Source organism: Pristis pectinata, chromosome 6, assembly GCF_009764475.1.
Source record: "Pristis pectinata isolate sPriPec2 chromosome 6, sPriPec2.1.pri, whole genome shotgun sequence".
In the NCBI taxonomy this organism is placed as follows: Eukaryota; Metazoa; Chordata; class Chondrichthyes; order Rhinopristiformes; family Pristidae; genus Pristis; species Pristis pectinata.
In genome coordinates, this window is record NC_067410.1 from 20,541,164 (window position 1) to 20,565,891 (window position 24,728).

At 40.2% G+C, this 24,728-nt stretch overlaps 1 protein-coding gene across 3 annotated transcripts in view; it reads right to left on the bottom strand.

Moving 5' to 3' along the window:
• iqsec1b (IQ motif and Sec7 domain ArfGEF 1b) overlaps positions 1-24,728 on the bottom strand; it is a 404,551-nt gene that overhangs the window by 299,087 nt on the left and 80,736 nt on the right. For all 3 annotated transcript variants that reach the window (XM_052017343.1, XM_052017345.1, XM_052017347.1), the window contains exon 2: positions 9,420-9,449. In XM_052017343.1, coding sequence (XP_051873303.1) covers positions 9,420-9,449 — 30 coding nt within the window. The remainder of the gene's footprint in view (positions 1-9,419; positions 9,450-24,728) is intronic.

Here is a 24,728-nt window from a genome sequence, read left to right on the forward strand (position 1 = left end):
ACAGGTTTGCTCTAGTTTCTAATTCTGAAATCTTCCAATTCATCTGAATTTGCTCAAATGCAAGGTTGAACCACTCTTAGGCAAACACTTCCCACCATCAGTGCCTTTCAGATTTTCTCTGCCATTTTCAGTCACTTTGACTTTTTTTTAAACAAAAACAATTCCTAACATGCCTGTGTCCAGTTTATTTATCATATCAATTCTGAGATCTCTTGCTTTTCCTATAGCCCAACAATTCAACATAATAATATAGACTAGGATAAATTAGCTGTTTGTTTTACCAATAGGCCTGCCTTTGCCATTGCTGCCAACTTTCAACTTTATGATCATTGAACTGCAGATTTCTACAAACTTCCTGCTAAGATTTTTTTGAAAAGATTTGTACAAACCTTTGATGACCTGTCAGCAGAATTTCTCCTTTGATTAGATGACATAACACTTTCCCCCCCCCCCCACACTTCCTGTACCCATTCTAATCAATTCCTTTTCATTTTGCTTATTGTGGATGCTGGAATTATTATTGATCCTTCCTTTGCTGTACATTTATAATTACTTTATAGCAGGGAAAGGAAATGGCAGCAGTTGAGCATTTAATCTTGTGAAAAGAATCTTCCCCAAGATTACAATGTCTTAACTTGTTGTTCCAGTCTGAATGTTTTACATTCTATGCGGACTTCACACAACCATTCTTCTATATTCCACTTTGGCATTAACTAGTAGGTTAAATTAATATTCTTACAATTTTGCATCTGGCTATGTGTTTACAATTCATAACAATTACTTATTCAGGTTTTCACTTAAGACATCAATTAAGCAGCCTTTAAATTAAAATTAAACCCCCACCCCCCAGGTATCAGCAAAAAGGTTCAAGGTGGCTAATTCTAATAGGTGTATGAGCCTTGGGTGAGAATACTTCAGAAAACCACCACTCACTTTCCAGGTTCAAGCATTAGTTTACATTTTTCTTTAAGCTGCTTAACACATACAAATAAGCAGATTGCATTAGTACCATGTGTGGTCTAGAAGCAATGAGTACAGTATCCTATAAAGGTTGAGTTTGTAATGTGATTACACACCAATTATTACCCACTACAGTATGCACCACAGAACAACTTCAGCGTTACACACAGAATTTTTAGATTTTGCGTAACCTCACTGAAGAATAACTTCAGGCTGAATTTTTTTTTAACTTAAGCATTTTTAAATCAAGAGAGAAGAAATTGACAATGTCGTCAATTCCATGAAGTCAACTTAATTATCAGATTCAGATTGCAAAATTTATGATACACAACCAAAATGTTTAAAATGGTTTTAGAAACATCTACAAGAGTGATCATAACTCTTGAAAAACTAAATTCTATGAACAAAGCTATTGCCAACCTAGCAAAGGCAATGAAAACTCACTTGCATTGGATACGCAAAGTGATTATTCCAATGATACAGGCACAAGCAATTATGTATTGAAAAGGAAAGCTTGAAGCAGAATTTGAACAAAAATAATGAGGCTGTAGCGTCTAGCTACACTACCATAAAATAAAGACATGGAGTCGGTTGCTTGGAGTCAGAAGTCGGATGCTCGACAGGGGCGCGATGCACCTTTCATTCTCAAACTCTCACCGCGCTTCCGTTCCTGCGCTGACGTCACGCGCAGGTCACCTGACCTTCCTGCACGCGGACTTTCCTAGCCCAACGATGGAGGAGGAGGAGGGTCCCGTGCCATCTTGGGTCAGGGCCTCCGACGACGCTTGCAATCTCGGGATCCGGTTCGGTACCGGTAAGGTGAGTCGCCACATAACCCCAACCCCGGCCCCAGAACCGGCAATACTGTCGCGAAACCCGGAATTAAATAAACGATGACTTGGGTGGCCTGCCCGTGTCGCGCTTGCTGGACCGCTACCGGTTGGTCCAGATCTAAATGAGCAGGCTTCAGCCGGTCAATTGTAAAAACCTCCTCATGCCCCCCAATGTCCAGCACAAACGTAGACCGATTGTTCTTGACGTCCCGAAATGGCCCTTCGTACGGCCGCTGCAGCGGTGTTTGGTGCACGCCCCTCCTGACAAAGACAAACTTATGGTCTCGGAGGGACGTCGGCATACTGGTCGGGACCTGTCCATGTCGCGCGGTGGGTATCGGGGCCAGGTTGCCAAGCCGCTCGCGCAGCCAGTCAAGCATTGCAGCAGGTTCTTCCTCTGGTCCCCGAGGGGCTGGTAGGAACTCAGCCGGGACGACCAAGGGCATTCCATACACCATCTCCGCCGACAAGGCATGCAGGTCCTCTTTTGGCGCGGTACGTATCCCCAGCAGGACCCAGGGGAGTTCCTCCACCCAGTTGGGCCCCTTAAAGCGGGCCATGAGTGCTGACTTCAGGTGTCGATGGAACCTCTCCACCAGCCCATTGGATTGCGGATGATAGGCGGTGGTGAGGTGGATCTGGGAACCCCTCAGGCAGGGGTGAGGCGCCGTGTTTGTCAATCCGATGGCCCAGGAAATAGATTGTCTCGAGCCCGAACTAGCATTTGGCTGGGTTGATGGTCAGGCTGAAATCCCTCAGGTGAGAACAGAGTTGGCGGAAGTGCGTGAGATGTTCCTGGCGGCTGCTGCTGGCAATCAAGATGTCGTCAAGGTAATATGAAGATGAAGTCAAGTTCGCACCCGACCGCGTCCATCAGTCGTTGGAAAGACTGAGCAGCATTCTTGAGGCCACAGGGCATCCGGACGAATTCAAAGAGGCCGAAAGGTGTGATCAGCACCGTCTTTGGAATGTCATCCGGATGCACCAGGATCTGGTGATAGCTGTGGACGAGGTCGACCTTGGAAAAAAAATGGACCGCCCGTGCAGGTTGGCAGCGAAGTCCTGAATATGCGGCACGGGGTACCGGTCCGGAGTAGTTATGTTGTTCAGGCGTCGGTAATCGCCGCAGGGTCATCAGCCTCTGGCTGCCTTGGGTACCATGTGTAGCGGAGAGGCCCATGGGCTGTCCGACCTGTGGATGATCCCCAACTCCTCCATCTTCTTAAATTCCTCCTTCGCGATGGTGGAGCTTGTCCGGGGGTAGCCGTCTGGGCACGGGCGTGGAGGGGTGGGCCCTGGGTGGGGATGTGATGCTGGATGCCGTGCTTGGGCAAGGTGGTGGAGAACTGGGGTGTTAGTACAGACGGGAACTCTGCCAGGACCCTGGCGAACTCGTTGGTCGACATGGTGACAGAGTCGAGGTGTGGGGCTGGTAGCTTGGCCTCACCCGACAAGAACGTTTGGAAGGTCCTGGCATGTACCAAATGCTTATCCTGCAGGTCAACCAGTGGACTGTTGGCGCGAAGGAAATCTGCCCCAAGGATTGGTTGCGCCACGGCGGCCAGGGTGAATTTCCAGGTAAAGTTGCTGGTGCCGAACTTGAGTTGCACCGAACGGGTGCCAAAGGTCCAGATGGCACTGCCGTTGGCGGCTCTGAGGGCGGGTCCTGGTGTGCGGTTGCCAGTCTCATAGCTGTTGGGAGGCATGACATTGACCTCGGCTCTGGTATCTACCAGGAAACGACGGCCGGAACGCCTGTCCCACACATGCAAGAGGCTATCCGGGTGGCCAGCTGCCGTAGCCATCAGTGGCGGCTGGCCCTGGTGTTTCCCGGAAACCTGCATGGTGGCCGGCACCTGCAGGCATCTGCGCCCCACCACTGGTGGTAGAAACACAGTTGGTCGGTTGGTGTCTCAGACCTGGTGGCGGGTGGAGGGCGGTCGATTGCTGGGTCTGGCCTGCTGGGCCGCTGGGTACGTGGCGTGGCAACACGCTTGACAGATGCCCCGCTCTCCTCCTTCGCCCGCCAAAGGACATCAGCATGGGCGGCCACCTTCCGGGGGTCGCTGAAGTTGGCATCTGCAAGAAGCAGGTGGATGTCGTCGGGTAACTGCTCTAGAAAGGCCTGCTCAAACAATCGGCAGGGTTTGTGGCCGTCTGCCAGGGCCAACATCTCATTCATGAGCGCCGAGGGAGGTCTGTCACCCAACCCATCGAGGTGGAGGAGGCGGGAGGCCCGTTTGTGTCAGGAAAGGCTGAAAATCTCAAGAAGAAGGGTCTTGAACTTATCATACTTCTCCTCCTCCGGGGGCGCCTGGATGAAGTCCTCGACCTGGGCTGTGGTGTCTTGGTCGAGGGCGCTCACCATGTAGTAGTACTTGGTGTCATCCCTGGTGATCTGGCGAATCTGGAACTGGGCCTCGGCCTGGTCGAACCAGACATGTGGCTGGAGGGTCCAAAAGGTGGGCAGTTTAAGGGCTACTGCCTGTACCTCTTGCTGTGCAGACATCGTGGGTCCAAAAACATTTGGGCCTGTTGGGGTCACCAATGTAGCGTCTAGCTACACTACTATAAAATAAAGACACTGGAGTCGGTTTGCTTGGAGTCAGAAGTCAAATGCTCGACAGGGGCGCAGTGCGCCTTTTATTCTCGAACTCTTCCCGCACTGATGTCACGCGCGGACCACCTGACCTTCCCGCGCGCGGGCTTTCCTAGCCCAACGATGGAGAAGGAGGGCCCCGCGCATCTTGGTCAGGGCCTCCGACGACACTCGCGATCTCGGGAGCCGGTTCGATACCGGTAAGGTGAGTCGCCACGAGGTAAATATTAAGTACAAAAGAATCTTATAAAATATGTACTGTTTTTTGGGAATGTACAGCATAATAAGTGGTTTAAAACAATGGTGGTTGCTGAACAAGTTTAACATCAAATTACTACAAAAACATGAAAATCTAACACCACACAGAACAAAAGATAACAAAGGGGTGGGAATGAGAGCCTTAGCCCACTGGGCTGTCAATCATGGAGGATCCCAAAAGGTTACTTTTCTGTTTAATTAATTAATGGAATAAGTGGATTGATCTTTGGTTGGCAGGCTGTGACTAGAGAATTAACTGCAGGGATCAGAGTTTGGCTCATTTTTCCCACAATCTACATCAATAATTTGGCTGAAGGAACCAATTATCATATTTCCAAGTTTGCCAATGATACTAAACTGGCAGGGACTGTGAATACAGAAGAGGATGCAAAGAGGCTTCAGGGTTATACAGGCAAGTTGAGTGAGTGGGCAGAACATAGCAGTTGGAAGACCTTGTGGGAAAAACGTGAGGTCATCCACAGTGGTGCACAGAAAAGCAAATAGTGAGAGACTGGAATGTTGATTTCAAAGGGACTTGGGTATGCTTGTTTACAAGTCATTGAAGGCTAACATGCAAGTGATTATGAGGAATAATCATGTGTTAGCCTTTATTATGAGAGGATTTGTATGCAGTAATAATTATTGCAATTATACTGGGACTTGCTGAGACTGTACCTACAGTACTGTGTACCACTTTGGTCTGTGATAGCTGGGTTTATCCTTGCTCCTTTCTTTTTGATCAACGTTATAACGTTTAGCAATTTTCCAGACCTCTGGCATCAATACCAGTTCTAAGGATAATTGGACATTTATGTAGCAACATACAAAGCACTGGAGGAACTCAGCACGTCAGGCAGCATCTTTGGAGGGAAATGGACAGTCGACGTTTCGGGTCAAGACCCTTCATCAGAACTGCATTTATGTATGTTGCTTTCAATTATCCTTAAAACTGGAAGTGGCACTGAGGGCTGAAGAAATGCAGTTTTGGGTCGAGATTCTGATGCAGGTTTCCTCCAGCAGTTTGTTGTGTGGTTCAGGAAGGGACAGTGATTATAAACAAAACAGTGTATCCCCAATTAGGGTCAGAGTAGTACTGTGACAAAACTGAAGGCTCTTTATCTACATGCACATGGCACTCTTAGCAAGCTATGTGAATGAACAGCAGAAATAGAAAGAGAAATAAATGGGCACAATTTAATAGGTATGACAGGAACGTCATTGCAAAGTGACCAAATTTGGGAGCGATGCACATGAAAGGATACTTGAATTTTAGTAGAGAAGCAAAGTAGAAAATGTGGCAAATTACTTCTGATATTAAAGAATAACAAAGGAACGAGAGAAGAAGGCCATTACCTCAGAAAATCAAGTACAGAATCAGCTTCAGTAGAGGAAAGTAACAGCAAGGGGGGAGAAAACATTGATGAGAGTTGTAAATAGGCATGGAGTGAAGGACATGGTATAAATCAGTAAATTAGAGGTAGATGTTCCAAGGTACTACCATAATCAAGAGGGACTTTAATCTATATATAGACTGGGCAAACTGAATTTGCAGTAATAGAATGGTAGTTATCCTCTCATAATAAGGAATAAAAATCTAACAGGAATAAGTAATCCAGCATGGCTTCTAAGAGAACTTAAATGGTACTATTTGGTCAAAGGCATATAATGTTGCCTAAAAAAAAATCGGCAATCCTGAAGACTGAGAATCTTCAGAATTTAAAAAAAACCAGGACCAAGGCATAAAGAGGAGAAAGGAGGCTGGCAAGATACATAAAAACAAATTATGAACTTTTACAGATACACCAGCACTTCATCTAGCATTCAGGATGCTTTCCCACGAACAAGAACGTTCATGAAATAAGCTTTAAAAAGGGACCATTCTGGCATTTTATATAAATGGATGCATTACTAACAGCAGGGCTTTGTTGGGAATATAATATAAATCCCTGCCCTCTTGTAGCAGTAGATTGGTATGTAGAGACCATATGTGGGAGGTGGTATTGGGCAAGCCAGGGTAAAAAGCTACAGCTGTGCAGTACTGAGATGTGGGGCCCAGGGCTCCGCTGGCTGGCACAGTGAGTACAGGCTACTGTTAGATCAAGCAGCACCTGCTCCACATGTTGACAGATTGCCTGGATCATCACCCTCATCACCTCCTGTCGGATGTGACGGAAGCTGCTATCTCCCTGTCTGTCTACCTTTGGCTGCTCTGCTCTCCCCATTCCTGAGATTTCTCCATAGTAACAACCTCAACAGCCCCAGCTCTCCACACACATGGAGAACTCAAATGCCCCACTTCTCCACACACATCGAGAACTCCAATGGAGGTCAGGGATACGTGCTGGGTTTCCAGCACAGAGTACAGCACATGACCAGAGCCAGTGCCTTTTTTTAAAAAATCACAATGGGGTTCATACCTGTGAACGTTTAGACTGTAGGACCAGGAGAGCTGTAAGAAATCAGCAGTCTGCAGGTGAAGTATCAGTGTATGTAAAAGGAAAAAAAATAGTAAGTGAAAGTGGGGCCCTTCAAGATGAACACAGAAGAAATTATACTGGGGAATAAGGAAATGACAGACACAATAAACAAACATTGAAATGGAAAACTATCTCTCACTTTTCAAACATTCTGGCTGCCCTTTAGTGACATCTTTGTTCCTGGAACCAGAGAGGCAAAACACCATCCTGGGATCACATTTTCAGCTGCAGAAACACCTATCTGCCTAGAAGATTTATTACTTGGGGGGAACAAAGGTTATTTTAAGTGTTCACTATGCATGCATTTATCAATTTAAATGTCTAAAAATATTTCTATCACCCAATTAGCTTAATCCCTAAACAGGGGCAACTAGTTCCAATACATGTAAAGTGGTCAGTGTGCGATTTGAAGATATTGCAAAGTGAATGCTCAGAACTTACAATAGGAAGTAGTCAATGGATGGGATTACTCCCTACCCAACAGCAGTATGGGAATACATACACTAAAAAGGTCACAGTGACTCAAAATGGCAGCCCAACATCACCTTCTCAAGGGACAGGTAATAAAATACTATGTTTACTAGCAATACCTGCATTCCATAAATAAATAGCAAGAAAAAAATCATTTGCAATGTACAAATCCTCAGCATTTCCAAAATTAAAAGCTCCAACATTTCAAGAGAGTTAAGTACAAACAAAATAGAGCAAATAGTTCAAATTTGGCAATTCCTAAATTTGTCATTTTCCACCATTTGTTTTGTTCAAGACCACGATGTTTTTGAAATTTAACCCATTTGGTAGGCACTTGTTTGTTTTGTGTAGAGCTTTGTTCAGCACTCTGCTTAGAAGATACAACCCAAAGGACCACTTGTTGATTTCATCTTATTACAAAGGAAATATTTTAGCACTTAAGATGTACAAAATGTGGGAAAATGGTTTACAGGACAAGAAAGCGATTTGCTTTCTTAGACTCTTCTTTAGACAGCTATGAAGTGTGGCAGGAGCACAGCATGCTTCAAATCTCTCTTTTGGGACAGGTTTCCCCTTAACCTACCACCTCTCTCTGCAGATTGCTTTAGTTGTAAAGTAGTGCACAGATAAGTTAACCTTATTAATATGTTCTGGTTTTGATCCGGATTTCAGAAAGCAACATCACAAATGCATGAAAACAGATTAGTCTTTTACTCATCAAATAACACATTTTAAATCATTTTCAGAAAACCATTAAGATGAATACATCTTTTCATTGCAAACATCTTTCAGTTTGATCAATTGAATTTGCTAACTCCAAAGGATTCATAGGAATTTAACTAGATTTTATCTGGAAGAAAAGTGAAATTTATAAAACAAAGCCTTCACTTTCTTTCCCTGCCATTTTATTAACTATCTTTCTGTCAAATTTTAACATTACTAGATCCAAACATTTTGTATTGGTATATTATTGTCACTTGTACTGAGGTACAGTGAAAAGCTGGTCTTACAAACCGATCGTAAAGGTCAATTCATTACACTTGTGTAACTTGTTCCTCTTTAGAAATAGATTTCTAGCTGTAAGGCTGTATACAAACAAAATTCTTTTGACCAATTACTGCAAGTTAATGATATAACTAATTGGCAAAGTAGTCAAAAAATCCATGTGGTAAGAATACCCTGGAAGCCACTAAATAAGTCAACTTGGTGAAAAATTCAAAAAAGTTGCAGTAAAACTTATATACTAGATATATTAAACATAATATTAAACATAAACCTTTCTTAATGCCCAAAACCTGTAATTAATTACTTCTTTATGCTTTCAAGCATTGGACCTGAACTACTCATATCATACTCAATTAGAATATACAAAGACTATCACTAATAACTTTAAAGATAGCATATGGTATGTTCAACAACATATTTTCTACAATGGATATTGACAAGAAATTTAAATTTCTACATGGAACAATGACAGTAGAATCTTCAAACAAATTATTTGATTGAACTATCAAAACAAAATCTGATCTATTCAGAGAGTATTCTTCACAATTCAACAACATTGTAATACCAAATGAAAAGTACTGCTCAAATGAACAACACAGATTTAATAACATTTATTTTAGACTACCCTAAAGGTATGAGAAGGTAAGCATTAATGAACCCAAAATATCTTGCATTCAAAGCATGAGATCCACTGCATCCAGATTTTAGGTGCAATCAGTCAACCAACAAGGGAGAGGTCAAAAGGACAGAGTTTCATTTAAGTACTGCACTCCAAAAGGAATACTATGACATGAAGAATGGTGACTGAACACAAACCTGACACTTCTTGAGCTTTCTCCTTCATACCTGTTAAGTAAAAAAAAGAGGGAAAGTTAATGCAAAACATGGAAAGAATTTTAAGATGCTTTTCATTTAATTAGCTATTTTCAGATCTAAAAGCAATGGAGAAGCGACAATTCTGACTCGACCTAGTCAGAAATAAAATTCACTAGCACCCTATTACCTTCTTTTATTCAGCATTAATTAGATGGATACAAGTCTTGATATTAACAAAGCACTGAACATTACACTGAATGATTAAGAACACAAGAAATAGGAGCAGGAGTAGGCCATCTGGCCTGTCAAGCCTGCTCTGCTATTCAATAAGACCATGGCTGATCTAGCCATGGACTCAGATCCACCTACCTGCCTTTTACCCATAACCCTTAATTCTCCTACTATGCAAAAATCTAACATATTGTCTTAAATATACAGTATTTAATGAGGTAGCCTCTGCTGCTTCCCTAGGCAGAGAATTCCACAGATTCACTACTCTGAGAAAAGCAGTTTCTCCTCCCCTCTGTCCTAAATCTATTCCCCCGAATCTTGAGACTATGTCCCCTAGTTGTAGTCTCATCTACCAGTGGAAACAACCTTCCTGCCTCTATCTTATCTATCCCTTTCATAATTTTATATGTTTCTATAAGATCCCCTCTCATTCTTCTGAATTCCAGCGCAACTCAGTATCTCCTCATAGGCTAACCCCCTCATCTCCAGAATCAGCCTGGTGAACCTCCTCTGTGCCATCTCCAAAGCCAGTATATCCTTCCTCGAGTAAGGAGACCAGAACTGCACGCAGTAGTCCAGGTGCAGCCTCACCAGTACCCTGTACAGTTGCAGCATAACCTCCCTGCTCTTAAATTCAATCCCTCTAGCAATGAAGGCCAACATTTCATTTGCCTTCATGATGACCTGTTGCATCTGCAAACCAACCTTTTGCAATTCATACACAAGCACTCCCAAGTCCCTCTGCACAACAGCATGCTGCAATCTTTCACCATTTAAATAATAATCTGATCTTCTATTTTTCCTTCCAAAATGGATGACCCTCACATTTACCAACATTGTACTCCATCTGCCAGACCCTTGCCCGCTCACTTAACCTATCTGTATCTCTCTGCAGACTCTTCATCCTCTGCACAATTTGCTTTTCCACTTAATTTAATGTCATCAGCAAATTTAGATACACTACACTCGGTCCCCTCTTCCAAGTCATGAATGTATATCATGAACAGTCGTCGGCCCAGCATCGACCCCTGTGGCACCTCACTCACCACTGATTGCCAACCAGAGAAACACCCATTTATCCCAACTCTCTCCCTTCTGTTGGTTAACCAATCCTCTATCCATGCTAATACATTACCCTCAACTCCATGCATCCTTATCTTATGGATGTCTTTTATGTGGCACCTTATCGAAGGCCTTCTGGAAATTCAAGTATACAAGTTCACGTCTATCCATTGCGCTCATTATATCCTCAAAGAACTCTATATAGTTTAAATACTAGTTTAAATAACTTTAAATACTAAACAGAAAATGTTTCTTTTTTTTGTTACCCACAAGTTGAATTTTTGTGTTTTGTTTTATCTCATAAAATTTGACAGATACTTGGAAATTATTGCTTTTAAAGTGCAAAATTAAGATCATTTTCATTAAAATCCAAACAATTTTCAAAGGAAGAAAATACCTTTATAAATTCATACAAACGTTATAAAGAGCTCAAGTGCATAATAACTACCTTCACCATCGTCTCAGATGTGACTTATAGAGAAGTAGAATTAATGAAGAAAAAATTTAAACTTCTTTATTGATATCTAGCAATCAGCCATAGTTTCAAGTAGGGCTTTCTGGGCTTGTGGAGTTTAGGTAGAGACCATAGAATTTAACTACAAAATCATAAGGCTTATTTACAATATTCTATAATAAACATAAAACTACAGAAAAATTGGAAAACTAAGTTGCAGTCTTTATAAATTATATTTCATGATTATTTTCGAAAGTAGGCATTGCATTCCGTACTTAATAATGTTTAAAATTAAATGTCATTCCACAACAACAACAAAAAATCTGAAAAACAGCATTTAGGTGATGCTATATAATAAAAATAAAATACATTCAAAGTTTAACAAGTTTTTTTAATGACTATATGATTAAAAGTTTTTTTGTTAGGTAAATGTCTTATTACATGTAGAAAACAATTTTTTTTTTACAGGGTAGACAATTGTAAGTGGAAACTTTCCTACATATTTTAAATTGCTTGTTGCTGCTTTATACAAACCATTCTGCTACTGTCACAAGCCTTAATCTAAGATTTGAAACAAAATCTGTATTTGATCTAGTGGTTTCTATTTGTCATGCCTATTCCAAAAGGAAATTAATCCGAAAGCTATCTGAATTTCCAGACATTGTGATAATCATAGACTGCACAACATGTTTTGGTGGTAAAGCCAGGATGCAATTAAATTGAGCACTTCTGACTAAGATAATAAGTTGGAGTACTGGTACAGATACAAAGTAATACCCTTGCTATGTGCAAAAAAAGCTGGCTTAGACATTTTTCCTGAATTCCCAGGCCCACTGTGATTAACATTATATTAACTTTATATGACTAACTTTCTTTCCACAAGAAACTTTGGCAATGATATGTTCAAGTTTCAAGAAAGATACAAGTATTGGATACAAAAACAAAAAATGCAGGAAGCACTCAGCAGTTCAAGCAGCATCCAGGAGCACAGGCACACCCTCAATTTTTCAGGTCAAGGACGCTTCATTGGAACTGGAAAGTGAAAGCATGTTTTAATTAGCAGAGAGGGAATGGGTGCAGAGATCAGTGGCAACATCTGTGATAGGGTACAGGCCAAAATTGTCAAAGTAACAATATTGTTCAAAATCAGTAGTGAAAGGAAAAAGGAATCTTTTTGGATTGGGTGACTGTGAACTTCCAGTAGCCTTTTACCATCCTATTCCCACTTTGACCTCTGTCTTCAGCCTCCTACATTGCTCTAATGATGCCGAACGTGAGAAACAGCATCACTTCTTCCTTCTGGGTATGTTGAAGCCCTCTGAACTTAATATTAAATTTTCAGTTTCAGTTAATCTCTTTCTTCTTCCACATTTCTCTCCAAAGCTGTGGTTGTGCCATTGTTTCTTTTTTTCTTGTGGGTCTCTAAATGCCAGTTTTAGAAGTAATTGTTAGCTCGACAACTTTCCTCTGTACCCTATCACAAACATCCCATCTCTTCACTGTATCCCTCTCTGCAATTTAAAACACACTTACTTTCTCACTTTTCTAGTTCCAGTGAAGGACCCGCAACCCAAAATGTCAACCATTTCTTTTCCCACCTGCAGAATACTTACAGTATTTTGTTTTTGTTTTGGATTTCCAACATCTGCAAGCTTTTTGCTCCAATTGCAAGTACTAGATTACCTCCAATGCCAGCTTAGATACCTCCTTTATTAATAACAGAAATTATTTTTATGTCTAAACCTACGTTGACTACTTGTGCTCTCTAAAAGCTCATTCATTACACCCCATTGAATATGAGCTGAACGAATCAGTCAAGATGTACTTTGTATTGAACAGAACTCCCTTCTTCATTGATCCATACTAAACTTCCACGAATAATACCCATAAAGTTTCTACAAAGACCTTTGACACTCATCTAATTCAAATCAGTTCATATCTGCTAAATTAATAGTTTGTAATGTACAATACCTAGTTGATTTACCTATAGCCCTAATCCAATAGACTAACAGTCCTTGAAAAACAAAACTAATGACAGAATATTGATAATTGCACTCATTTAACAACCAGTTATGCTCTAATAAAAAGGCTCATGGTTTAATTTCAACTGTCAAAATTCAAGTTCTGAATCTATAAAGAATTTGAAGAAAAGCCAAATACCATATTAATAGCAGCATGAGGAATATTACATGCAGGTTACTTGAAAACTGAACAGAATATTCAGGGAAAATGATATTTTGAACTTATCATGTCAACACATGAAAAAAATTAAAAGCATTCAGCAAATCTAAAACTAAGAAAATAGTTTTGTAGCTTAACTGAAAAACACTGACAAAATATATCAAGTTCCAAGAACTTTGCTTAAAAATAGTTATCCACTGATAATTCAAACTCTTCACTTCATTTAAATGTAATGTCATTGGTGAAGTACAATCATTGAAAAACTTTTATGGATGTGAAAGATATTTTGGACTTTATATTTTCCTGCAAAAAAGGGCATTTAGAAATGAGTTACATTTAAGCAGCATGTTTCAAATTAAATTATGAACCCAAGTTTAGAATATCTTTGCACCCAGTAGCCACTGCCACTGCATTAAACTATTTATGAGCCAGACATTGATTTCATCAAAGCTAGGTGGACAAATCTACGAAAGATCGTTGATCAAGTACCATTTCAAACTACAACTACATATCATTTTAATTAACTCAATTTCTAGGGGTTATGAAGAAAGATGGTAAAAATATACATGCAACGCCATTCCTGTCAGATCTGGAGAGAAAAGCCATATTAGATGAGAGATTTATTTGTGTTAAAACCAGCACATCAAGCACTAGAAGGCTGACCAGAAAAATTGTCATCTTAGCGTACTAATAAAGATTCAGATCAGGGCAGTTCTTCCGATGGCAAGTTGCCAGTGATCAGTTGGCATGCCATTTGAGTGCACGCCGCTTTGGACAGTGTGCTCCTGGGCACAATTTTCCAAAAGGAAGCCGATCCCCTGTTAATCAAAGTCTTGCATTTCCAACCACAGGACCAGCTCCACCCTTAAATTGCCTTGACAGCCTGTGAGGCTCCACCTGCAGGGCTCACCAGCTGTCAAAGCAGTGGCACCCATTGCCCAAAATACTATTTCCTTTCAGCTATTAGTAGCAGTCTGAAATCAATGCTATGAACACTGATAAAGCAGAAAGGAATTGGCAAAATAAATAATTGCATTAACATTTTAATGCATTGATCTCTGTCCTGATTATAGAGGGAAGTTGAAGCGGGTGGTTTGATAGCAATTAGAAATTACATGCGCAGATAAATTGAACAGAAGTACCCTGGGATGCAGCTATTGCCATCCACCCCTATCAGATCAATTGGCTGATTTCTGCATCAGTGGTCTTCAGTGTGGGGTCCACAAAACCTTTTGACAATCCAAGAGATCCAAGTTTAGTGAGGGGAGAGGGTGAAACATAATGCATCTTTATTATTTTGATTATAAACAATGTTTAGCAATATTCTAATAATTGAATACAAATTTTTTTAAAAATGAGACTTATGGTGAAAATCATAACACTTCAGATCTTTCAGAGAAAGATGGGTTTTTAGGGGAAGGATGCTACTAAAACAAAAATGAGCCACTAGTCTGGACATTTTAAGAGCCGATTTTATTTTCCCCATTTTATGTGATTAGAAAGGGACAAAGGTGTTTAAATGTTGGAGAGTCTAAATCTTGTTTAATTTCCACCCTATCTGGGTCAAGTTCTATATGCCAAAAGGACCATAACATCTTAATTCAGCAAGTCATCTTCTCCATCTTTGTCAAACCCTTAGTTGTTTCTTAACCGATTTGAATTACTAGCATATCAGAAAGATAAAAATTCTGTCCATTTGCAATTATTAACCCTTCAACCACCTTCATCAGAAGTGCTTTCATAGAGCATATATAAATCACACCATGACATACAGCTTCACCAATACCAGAAGCTCTAATAAGTACCGTTTAGTTACAGAGAAATACCACTTATTACCATTCAATGTGTGAAATACAAAACAAGAATGCCCCCACTCCATTCTAGGTGCCATGACAGAACCCCACCCCCATCCATTTCCAGGATTAAGACAGAGCTCTCCTGCCAATCTGACTTGGGGTGAACTTCCTTGGATTGCTTGTAGTGGAGACTATCCATCAATGCAAGCTCTAGGAAATTCTGCTTGGAGAGCTCATCACTGAAGCAGGGTCTTGGATATTGGGCCACTGGAAAATAGACAATTAGGTAAAAAAGTTTGGCACTTAAGCCTATCCTCCAATCAACCCATAAGTGCTAACAGTTACCCACTGGTGGGGAGTGGAAGATATACCCCAATGTTTAGGAAGCTGTGAGCATGCTATGTTGGCACCAGAAGCATGGCGACACTTGCGGATTGCGCCCAGAACACTCCACGCAAAAGATGCATTTCACTGTGTGTTTCAATGTACGTGACCAATAAAGTAATCTTATCTTATGCTCTTTGTAGGAGGCCAGAAATTAATCAAAATTGAATTGGTTAAGCAAATTATGAAATTTGCAAGCATCCTGGCTCCAAAAGCTTTTCAATTTGTTGAAAAATTATGAACATACAGACGGACAAGAAATGCAATTCCAACAAAGAGTAATGTTATGTCCCAGTCACTGTGTTACATAAGTGTAACCCAAGTTGCACTGCCACAATTGGCTTTTGGATCCTCTTGAAAGCCTGATGTTTCAGCATCTTTCAGAATGGCCAACACCATTGCAATATGCAAAGAAAATGCAAAACAGACAATAATCTGTCAATGATTTGAAGAATACAAGAATCCACAAATTCATTCAGCTGATCATCTTTAACTGAATGTTTTGGTGGAAGTTATATTTATCCAATCTGCAATCCTAAATGTTAAATTTAATAGAAGTTAACAGTTAAAATATTCATCATAATATGAAAGAGATACAACACAGAAATAGGCCCTCTGGCCCACCAAGTCCACACCATCAACCACCTATTTACACTAATCCTACATTAATCCCATTTTATTCTCCCCACATTCTACCACTCACCTACATACCGGGGCAATTTGTAGTGCCCAATTAACACACCTACCAGCACATCTTTGGGATGTGGGAGGAAACCAGAGCATTGGAAGGAAATCCATGTGATCACTGGGAGAACATACAAACACCACCTGAGGTCAGGATTGAACCCAGGTCTCTGGAGTAGTGAGGCAGTGACTCTACTAGCTGTGCCACTGTGCTGCCTTGTGCTACTTATTTGGAGATGTATTCCAAAATAGAAAATCTCAATAACTGATAACAACTGCCTCCGTTATTAGGATGCATGAAAAATATTCTTATCTATTGCATAATCCAACAGCTGTCCATAAACCACTCTGATAAATTTTACATATAGTTACGATTTAAAATAACCTAATTGGCTATTTTCAATTACATCCTTAAGAAAAAATTAATCCACTGTATGGCCATAACTACATTTAAAAGCCTAATTGGTAGATCAATGCTGAAAACTTACATTTCAATTTTTAGCACAACTCCCTTTGTAATACTGACCATTGTCCCAGGAAACTACTTAATACCTAGAAATTTTAGTTTTGTCTCCAGCATAAAATTTGCAACTACAGAGTTTAAGAAATTAAAGGTTTTCCAAAGACATCACCATGCCTTCATTTGCTGATTTATAAATTGTTTAAAAATAATTTGTGCATAAGTTTTGCATGAATCTTTACATGGAAGATAATTCTAAAAATCCAAATGAAAACTTAAGTATAAATTATCTCTTTAAAATAACAAATAACTAGTTATTTCTCCAAGTTCTAGTTGCATCTGCTGCTAGAATGACTATGATAATAATAGAGGAATTCTATATTTCACTGTTGAAGACTGTAGAAAAACCTTTTTTCTAAGCAATCCAAAGATTATAAGTGACTGGTATTAGTCACATGACCACCAAACACACAAAATTAAAAGGAAGTGTATATATATCCAAAAACAAATCCAGAATGACGGCGGGGGTAGGGGTGATATATTTCCCTAAAGCAAAATCATGTACCATAAATTACTGGTCAAACAGAAGTTAAGTATCTATACCTATTCCACTTTGCACCATATCACAAGCAGAAAAATTTTGCATCTTTGATAGCAAACACCAGGTACAAGACTAAGTTGTGAGCTGACAGCTTTTGCACCTACATCAAAAAAAAGGTATTAAAGTGAATTTGCATCCTGTCACTAGACATTTGACAAAACACCATTATCTATCTATTTCTGGACTTTCCTCACTACTGTTATAGTGTCTGCAGGCTCTTTGGCACAACTGCTTAATATAATCCAAAGAGCAGCTACCAACAAAACAAGCTTTTCTGCAGATATTCAACTGTGAGCTGCAGGCTGGTATAATAAAATCTACATTCATTTTATGCAGCTTTTAAAAAGATATACTATCCCCTTACTCTTTAAAGAACCCAAATTATTAGCTATTTATATGCATAAAATTATTTACAGATAACTTGCTCTATATTTACTGAGAGCAATGGCATGAACCTAAACACACATTTACTCAGAGCCTCCAAGTTTCTTCAACAATGGAATGCTTCACTCTTGAGCTGGACTTTACATTTCTGCAGCACCTGCACCAAGTTTAATCATTCAGTGGACTATTTCCAGACTTCATATGTGTCAGGTCCCACATCCACCACTGTAACTGCTACCTTTACTTAACTGTCTCAATAAAAATGCACAGCTATAAATACATTGACTACACTGTTTCCAAAACATCAAAATGTCACTAAACATTAAACTTAATATATGCTAATAACATTTCTCATCTGCTACAGTAACTACAAATATACTTTGCATTTTGGTAAATTGTGAGCTTTCATGAATGCAATTACAACTTCTTTAAGGTTTTGGTTTCACACTCTCTCATATCCAGAAGATTAGTTCAGGGCTCATGTGATCAGCTGTGTCAGTAGGTTGCTGGTATTATTGTAAGAGCTGTTGTGGTAAAACTTTCCAGGGAAACAAAGCCTACTTTTCCAGCAATTCTTAGAACTGGATATTATAATATCATGAATCTTTACATCATTTGGAAGGGTAATGAGTCTTATTTGGTCACCACTGAGTTGAAGTTTCACTTGCTCCTTCCCCACGTGCAGCTTCTTGCCAGATGTCACCCAGGACAGATTTCCAGAAAGACTGCAAAGTCAGAAACCAAAAGCAGCTCAATAATAAACAACATTCCAACAAGATCTACAGAACACCCAGACATTAATTTCATGAGACGCAATTCTACTCCATTTGAGAGATCTTTCTTCCCAAACGTACTCAGTATGTGACTGACATCATATTTGATCTGACTTGACTCAAGTTTCATATTCATAGCACAGCAGGAAAGTCACAACTGAACAACTAATATAGTAATCAAAAGGAAAGTCTTTTACTTCCTATGCAAAGTTATAACTGATGTATGAAAAATCAATAAGCAGTCAGAAATAAAGAAATCAGATCTGACATTTCCCCATACACTGCTGTCTAATATTCTTGGGTTGAGTTTAAGCATCACCTTGATAATCTGCTCAGACTCCAATCACAAATTCTCCTATTTCAGGAGATTTTTTTTTAAATGCCTTGCATAAACTTGAAGATCACTCAAAAGCCTGCCTCCTGTATTGCAGTTCTCAACAAGTTCATTCATTCATTGCTTGTGTACTTGCTAACCCACATCGAAGGCTTCTTAACTGGGAAATAATTTTAAAGTTCTTACCTTTGCTTACAACTTTAACCAACACTTCAACCTCTCACCTTCTCAGTAATCTACAACCCTCTTAAGGGTATGGTAATGTAGTGGTCAAAGCATTGGACAAGCTGTGAAAGCTCTGGATGATTGATCCACTAAAGCTACAGGGGAATTCACTTAAATAAATCTGGAATTTAAATTATTCTGGCCTACGTAATTACAGTCCCATGGATGTGGTTGACTTTTAAAGGGGCAAGTGATTTTTGGATCCAATGTACAAATAAATTTGAAAAATCTGCACTCATTGAATTCTAGCCTCCATCAACCCCAAATTTAATTGCTCTCCCACACCTTCAGCTGCCATCTAAGCTCTCAAACACTTCTTTGAATCCCTTTAAAACTTTCAAAGAAAATTTTCTCCTTGAACAAGCTTTTAGTCATCTGATCCAAAAGTCACATGATGGCTGAGTGCCAAGTTTTACTTGATAATGCCCATATATATATGAACATCCCACTACATTAAAGGCATTACAGGTCATCCCTGGGTAACAAATGGGTTCTGTTTGTACAGATGCTCACAAGAAGATATTGTCCATAAGTTGGAAAATACACACAAAAAAAAACTCGATATGTTAACCATATCTCCACAGTACTGTAATGAACGGCACCAAAAGCAAAGAAGACTGATAAAAAATTAACAATTACTAGAAGTGGAAAGAGGAAGGAAACTAGTTCTGCCATTCATAGGAACTAACGTATATATACATACGTCAAACTTTTGAATTTAATATCATGGGAGCTCGTTTGTAAGATAGTACCCAAGTTGGACATTCATAACCTGGGGACGGCATGTATATGAATACAAGCTATCACTCGTGCTCTGCTATAGACAATGAATGATCTACAGGCAGATTATTCATGCTCAAAACATCACAGGATGCTTGATGAGAAAGCCACTGTTACACAATTTGAAAATAACTGGCAACTTTGAAGCTAATGAAGATACAGATAAATTAAAACACTACCTTGGACTATATTTCTTTTTTACCTCTTAACTCGCACTGATGTCATTATGTTTATTTTGTCATGCAAGTTATAAATAATTTATGTTAATTCATGTTAATACATTTATCATGTTTGTAATATACTGTGCCGCTACTGCAAAAAAGTCAATTTTCATGGCATTTATACCCAGCATGTGCATGCCCATGACAATGAACTTGAACTTGAACAAATTAGTCTCATCTACTCCCCAAGCCTAGTGGTCACTACTCCTAAAATGGGGTAAAAAATGTTAATTGCACCCGAGAAAGTTTTTTGAGACAATGTGCGGAGAGCCCTATTAGAAACAGGGCAGTACTTTACCTTAGGAAATGAAACTGGGTAGGTGGTGGAAGGGTCAGTGGGAACAGTGTCACTTTGGGAACAGTGACCATATTCTATAAATTTCAAGGTAGTTATGGAAAGGGATAAGGTTGATCCTCAAGTTAAGGTTCTTGAGATGGGAGTAGGGAGATTTCATTAGTGCAAGAGAGGACGTTTTGAAAGTAGATTGGGAGTTGATGCTTGCAGGTAAAATGACAGCAGACAAATGGAAGTCTTTAAAAATTTGAGAGAGAGTTAGTAAGAATTCAAGGCCAGCATATTTCAGTACAAGCAAGTTGCAAAAATAACAAGGTTAGAGAACCTTGGGTGACAAATGATATTGAAGGTTTGATCGAGGAAAAAAAGGAAACATGGCAGATATAGGCAACTGGGACTGAGGAAGTCTTTTGAGAAATAATGAGTGTGTAAGAGAGAACTTAAAGAAATAGCACAAAAAAGGACCATGAAATATCCTTGGCAAGATTAAGGATAACCCCAAGACATTGTATATCAGGAGTTTGGGGTTTGGGTGGGGGGGGGGGGGGGTGGAAGAAGAGGACATGGGAAAAAGTGAATTCAGGGAGGGATACTTGGATAATCTGAAGCAGATCAGCATTAAGGAGGAATTGTTAGATATTACAGCGCACATAAGGGTAGAAAAATCCCCAAGGCTAAATAAAGTCTATCCCAGGTTGCTATGGGAAACAAGGGAGGAGATAGCTGTAGCCCTTATGGAGATTTATGCATCTTTGTTAGGCACAAATGGGATGACAGAAACTGGAGGATAGCTAATATGGTACCATTGGGCAAGAGGTACAGAAGCCTGAAGTCTTACAACACCAGGTTCAGGAACAGCTACTTTCCTACAACCCAAACAGACTTGCACAACCCTAATCCCACCTCCACAACGGAATACTAATGGATCACCTCTAACACTACCATGGACTAGTTTCTAATTGTATTTTCTGTACCAATGTCTTGCTTTGCACAATCTTTTTCATCACTGCTTTGGATAACTTTTGTACAATTTATGCATAATTTATGTTCTGTGTGTTGTCTGAATCTACATGCTGAGATGCTGCTGCAAGTTTTTCATTGTACCTGTACCTCACTGTATTTGTGCATATGACAATAAACTCGATTTTACAAAAGCAGCAGGGATAAGCCAGATAAGTACAAGCCAGTGAGCCTCACGTTAGTGGTGGGAAAATTACTGGAAAAAATTGTAAGGGATAGAATTTATGTGCATTTAGAAAGGCAGAGACTGATCAGTACTACTCAGCATGGCTTTGTGCAAGGAAGAAAGTCTGTCTAATTTGAGTTTTTTTGAGGAGGAAATTAAGACTGATGAAGGCAGGATGGTAGACATTACCTATGTGGACTTTAGTAGGGCATTTGACAGTTCCTGGTAGGCTGGTTCCAGAAGGTTAAAACACATGGGATCCAAAGCATGCTGACTAATTAGATCCAAAATTGGCTGGGTGATAGGAGGCAGAGGGGAGTGGTGGAAGGATGCTTTTCTGATTGGAAGTCTGTGATGAGTGGTGCACTACAGGGATAGGTGCTTAGACCCTTGTTGTCTGTGATACACATTAATAACTTGGACATGAATGTAGGAAGGTATGATTAGTAAGTCTGCAAATGACACTAAAGTTGGTGGTGTGGTAAATAATGAGGAAGGTTGTCTAAGGCTGCAGCAGGATATAGATCAGGTCAAAAGTTGGACCGACCATTGGCAGATGGAATTTAATCTCACCGGCTCTCCACTTTGCTTAGGAGCACCTAGACAACAGCAAATGGTTGCTCTTTAATCGATTACAGCTCAGGGTTCAACGCCATCATCCCCTCAGTACTGATCGCCAAGCTTCCAAACTTGGGTTTCTGTACCTCCCTCTGCAAATGGATCCTCTACTTCCTTACAGGAGACCAAAGTCAGTATGGATCAGTAATAACATCTCCTCCTTGCTGACAATCAACACAGACGCACCTCACAGATGCATGCTTAGCCCACTGCTCTACTCGCTCTCATGACTGTGTGGCTAAGCACAGCTCAAACGTCATCTATACTGTAAATTCGCAGATGACACCCGTTGTTGGTGAAATCTCAGGTGGCGACGAGGAGGTATATAGGAGTGAGAGAGATTAGCTGGTTGAGTGGTGTTGCAACAACAATCTTGCACTCAACGTCAGCAAGACCAAAATCAACACCAGTCCTCATTGAGGGGTCAGCGGTGGAAAGGTTGAGCAGCTTTAAATTCCTGGGCGCCAACATCTCAGAGGATCTATCCTGGGCCCCACACATTGATGCAATCATGAAGGCAGCACACCAGCAGCTCTACTTCATTAGGAGCTTGAGGAGATTTGGTATATCATCAAAGACTCCTGCAAATTTCTATTAATGTATGGTTGAGAGCATTCTAATTGCCTGGTATGGAGCCTCCAATGCACAGGATTGCAAGAGGCTGCAGAGGGTTATAGATTCAGCCAGCTCCATTATGGGCACAACCCTCCCACCATCGAGGACATCTTCAAGAGGCGGCGCCTCAAGGCGGTAGCATCCATCACTTAGAACCCTCAACACGTGGGACATGCCCTCTTCTTGTTACTACCATTGGGGAGGTGGTACAGCAGCCTGAAGACACACTCAATGATTTAGGAATAGCTTCTTCCCCTCTGCCATCATATTTCTGAATGGGCCATGAATACTACCTCATTATTCCTTTTATTTTTGCACTATTTATTTTGTAAATTATAGTAATTTCTTAATGTACAGTATTTGCACTGTACTACTGCCATAAAGCAACAAATTTCACATCATACAAGTCAGTGACAATAAACCTGATTCTGATTCCAACAACTGTGAGGTGATGCATTTTGGGAAGTCAAATAGGGGCAGGACATAAACCTAGTCCTAGTAAACGATAGGGCACTAAGTAAGGCACTAAGGAATGTTCATTATCAAAGAGACCTTGGTGTTCAAGTCTATTGTTCCCTAAAAGTGGCAACAGGTTGATAAAGTGCTGAAAGCATACGGCATGCTTGCATTCATAGAACGGGGCATAGAAAATAAAAGTTGGGCCTTATATGTGGCTTTAGAAAATACTGGTTAGACCACACTTGGAGTAGTGTGTACAGTTTTGGTTGCCACACTACAAGGTTGTGTTGGAGACAGTGCAGAGGAGGTTCACCAGGATATTGCCTGGATTTGAGGATTTAGTGTAATTAGTATAGCCATTAACCTGCCTTCCCCCCTAGATTCTACCACTCAGTTACCCACTAGGGTGAATTAACACTAGCCAATTAACCCACTGATCTGCATCTTTTTAGGAGATACACTTGAAGGAAACCTACATAGATAGAACATGCAAACTTCACACAGAGAGTACCCAAGGTCAGGATTCAACAGAGTCACTGGAGCTCTGATGTAGCTGTACTAACTGCGTCACTATGCCATCCCTTAGAGACTTGGACAAGCAATTGAAGAGCACTCTCCCATTCTGACCTGTCTGAGGCATCCTGCACTGTTACAATGAGGCCCAACACAAGCTTGAAGAACACAAGCTCATATTCTGTCTTGTTCTGTTGCAGCCTTCAGGAGTCAATATGGAGTTCTCTAACTTTAGATAACTTGCTCTTTCTTCCTGTTATCATTTTGGCACAGTTTTTTTTTTCCTTTTTATTTGCATGGCCCACAGCCTTATTATTAACAACACAATATGTAGACAAAGCAGTTTAATCCGATTTTAACTGCTACTTATCTGCCACATTAAGTTATTAGTTCTAGTCTCTCAGGGATACTTCCTTTATTCTATCCATCCCTCCCCCACCATGTCTGCTACCTAAAACTAAATTGTTTTTCCCCTATTTTCCAGTTCCAATGAAGGGTTTTCACTTCCCACAGATGCTGCCTCACATGCTGAGTGTTTCTACCATTTTCTGTTTTAATTCTGGCTTCCTTCTGAGTTGTAAATTTTCTACCATTCTACAATTATAGGATTGATTTGATTATTTCCTTTTCTATGTATTTAATTTCTATTTACACAGTGATCATTCACAAACTATCTTTCGCTACTTTGGATCACATTTGTCACATTTTTGGTAACTTAGATAAGCTACAAGAGTAGATCTTAACTTCTTTCCACAGTGGGAGTGGTTACAAGATGCAACCTCTCTAAGTGTCTCATTTGTGAAGTGTTCCAGATAAATAAATCTTTCCCAAACTCCAAATTCCCTCTGACCAGGATATTCAAAATTCACATACTGGATCAACTGTGGTGCTAAGAGAGATGCTAAATTTTAATTAAAAATTAAAAATAATTGTAAATATTCAGCAGGATAGGTGATAGTGGCAGGTAATAAAGAATATCAGCAGTGATTACCCTTGGATCTACTGACCACAGACAGCTCAATGTCTCCCAGATGGGTTTATCAGTTTGTTATG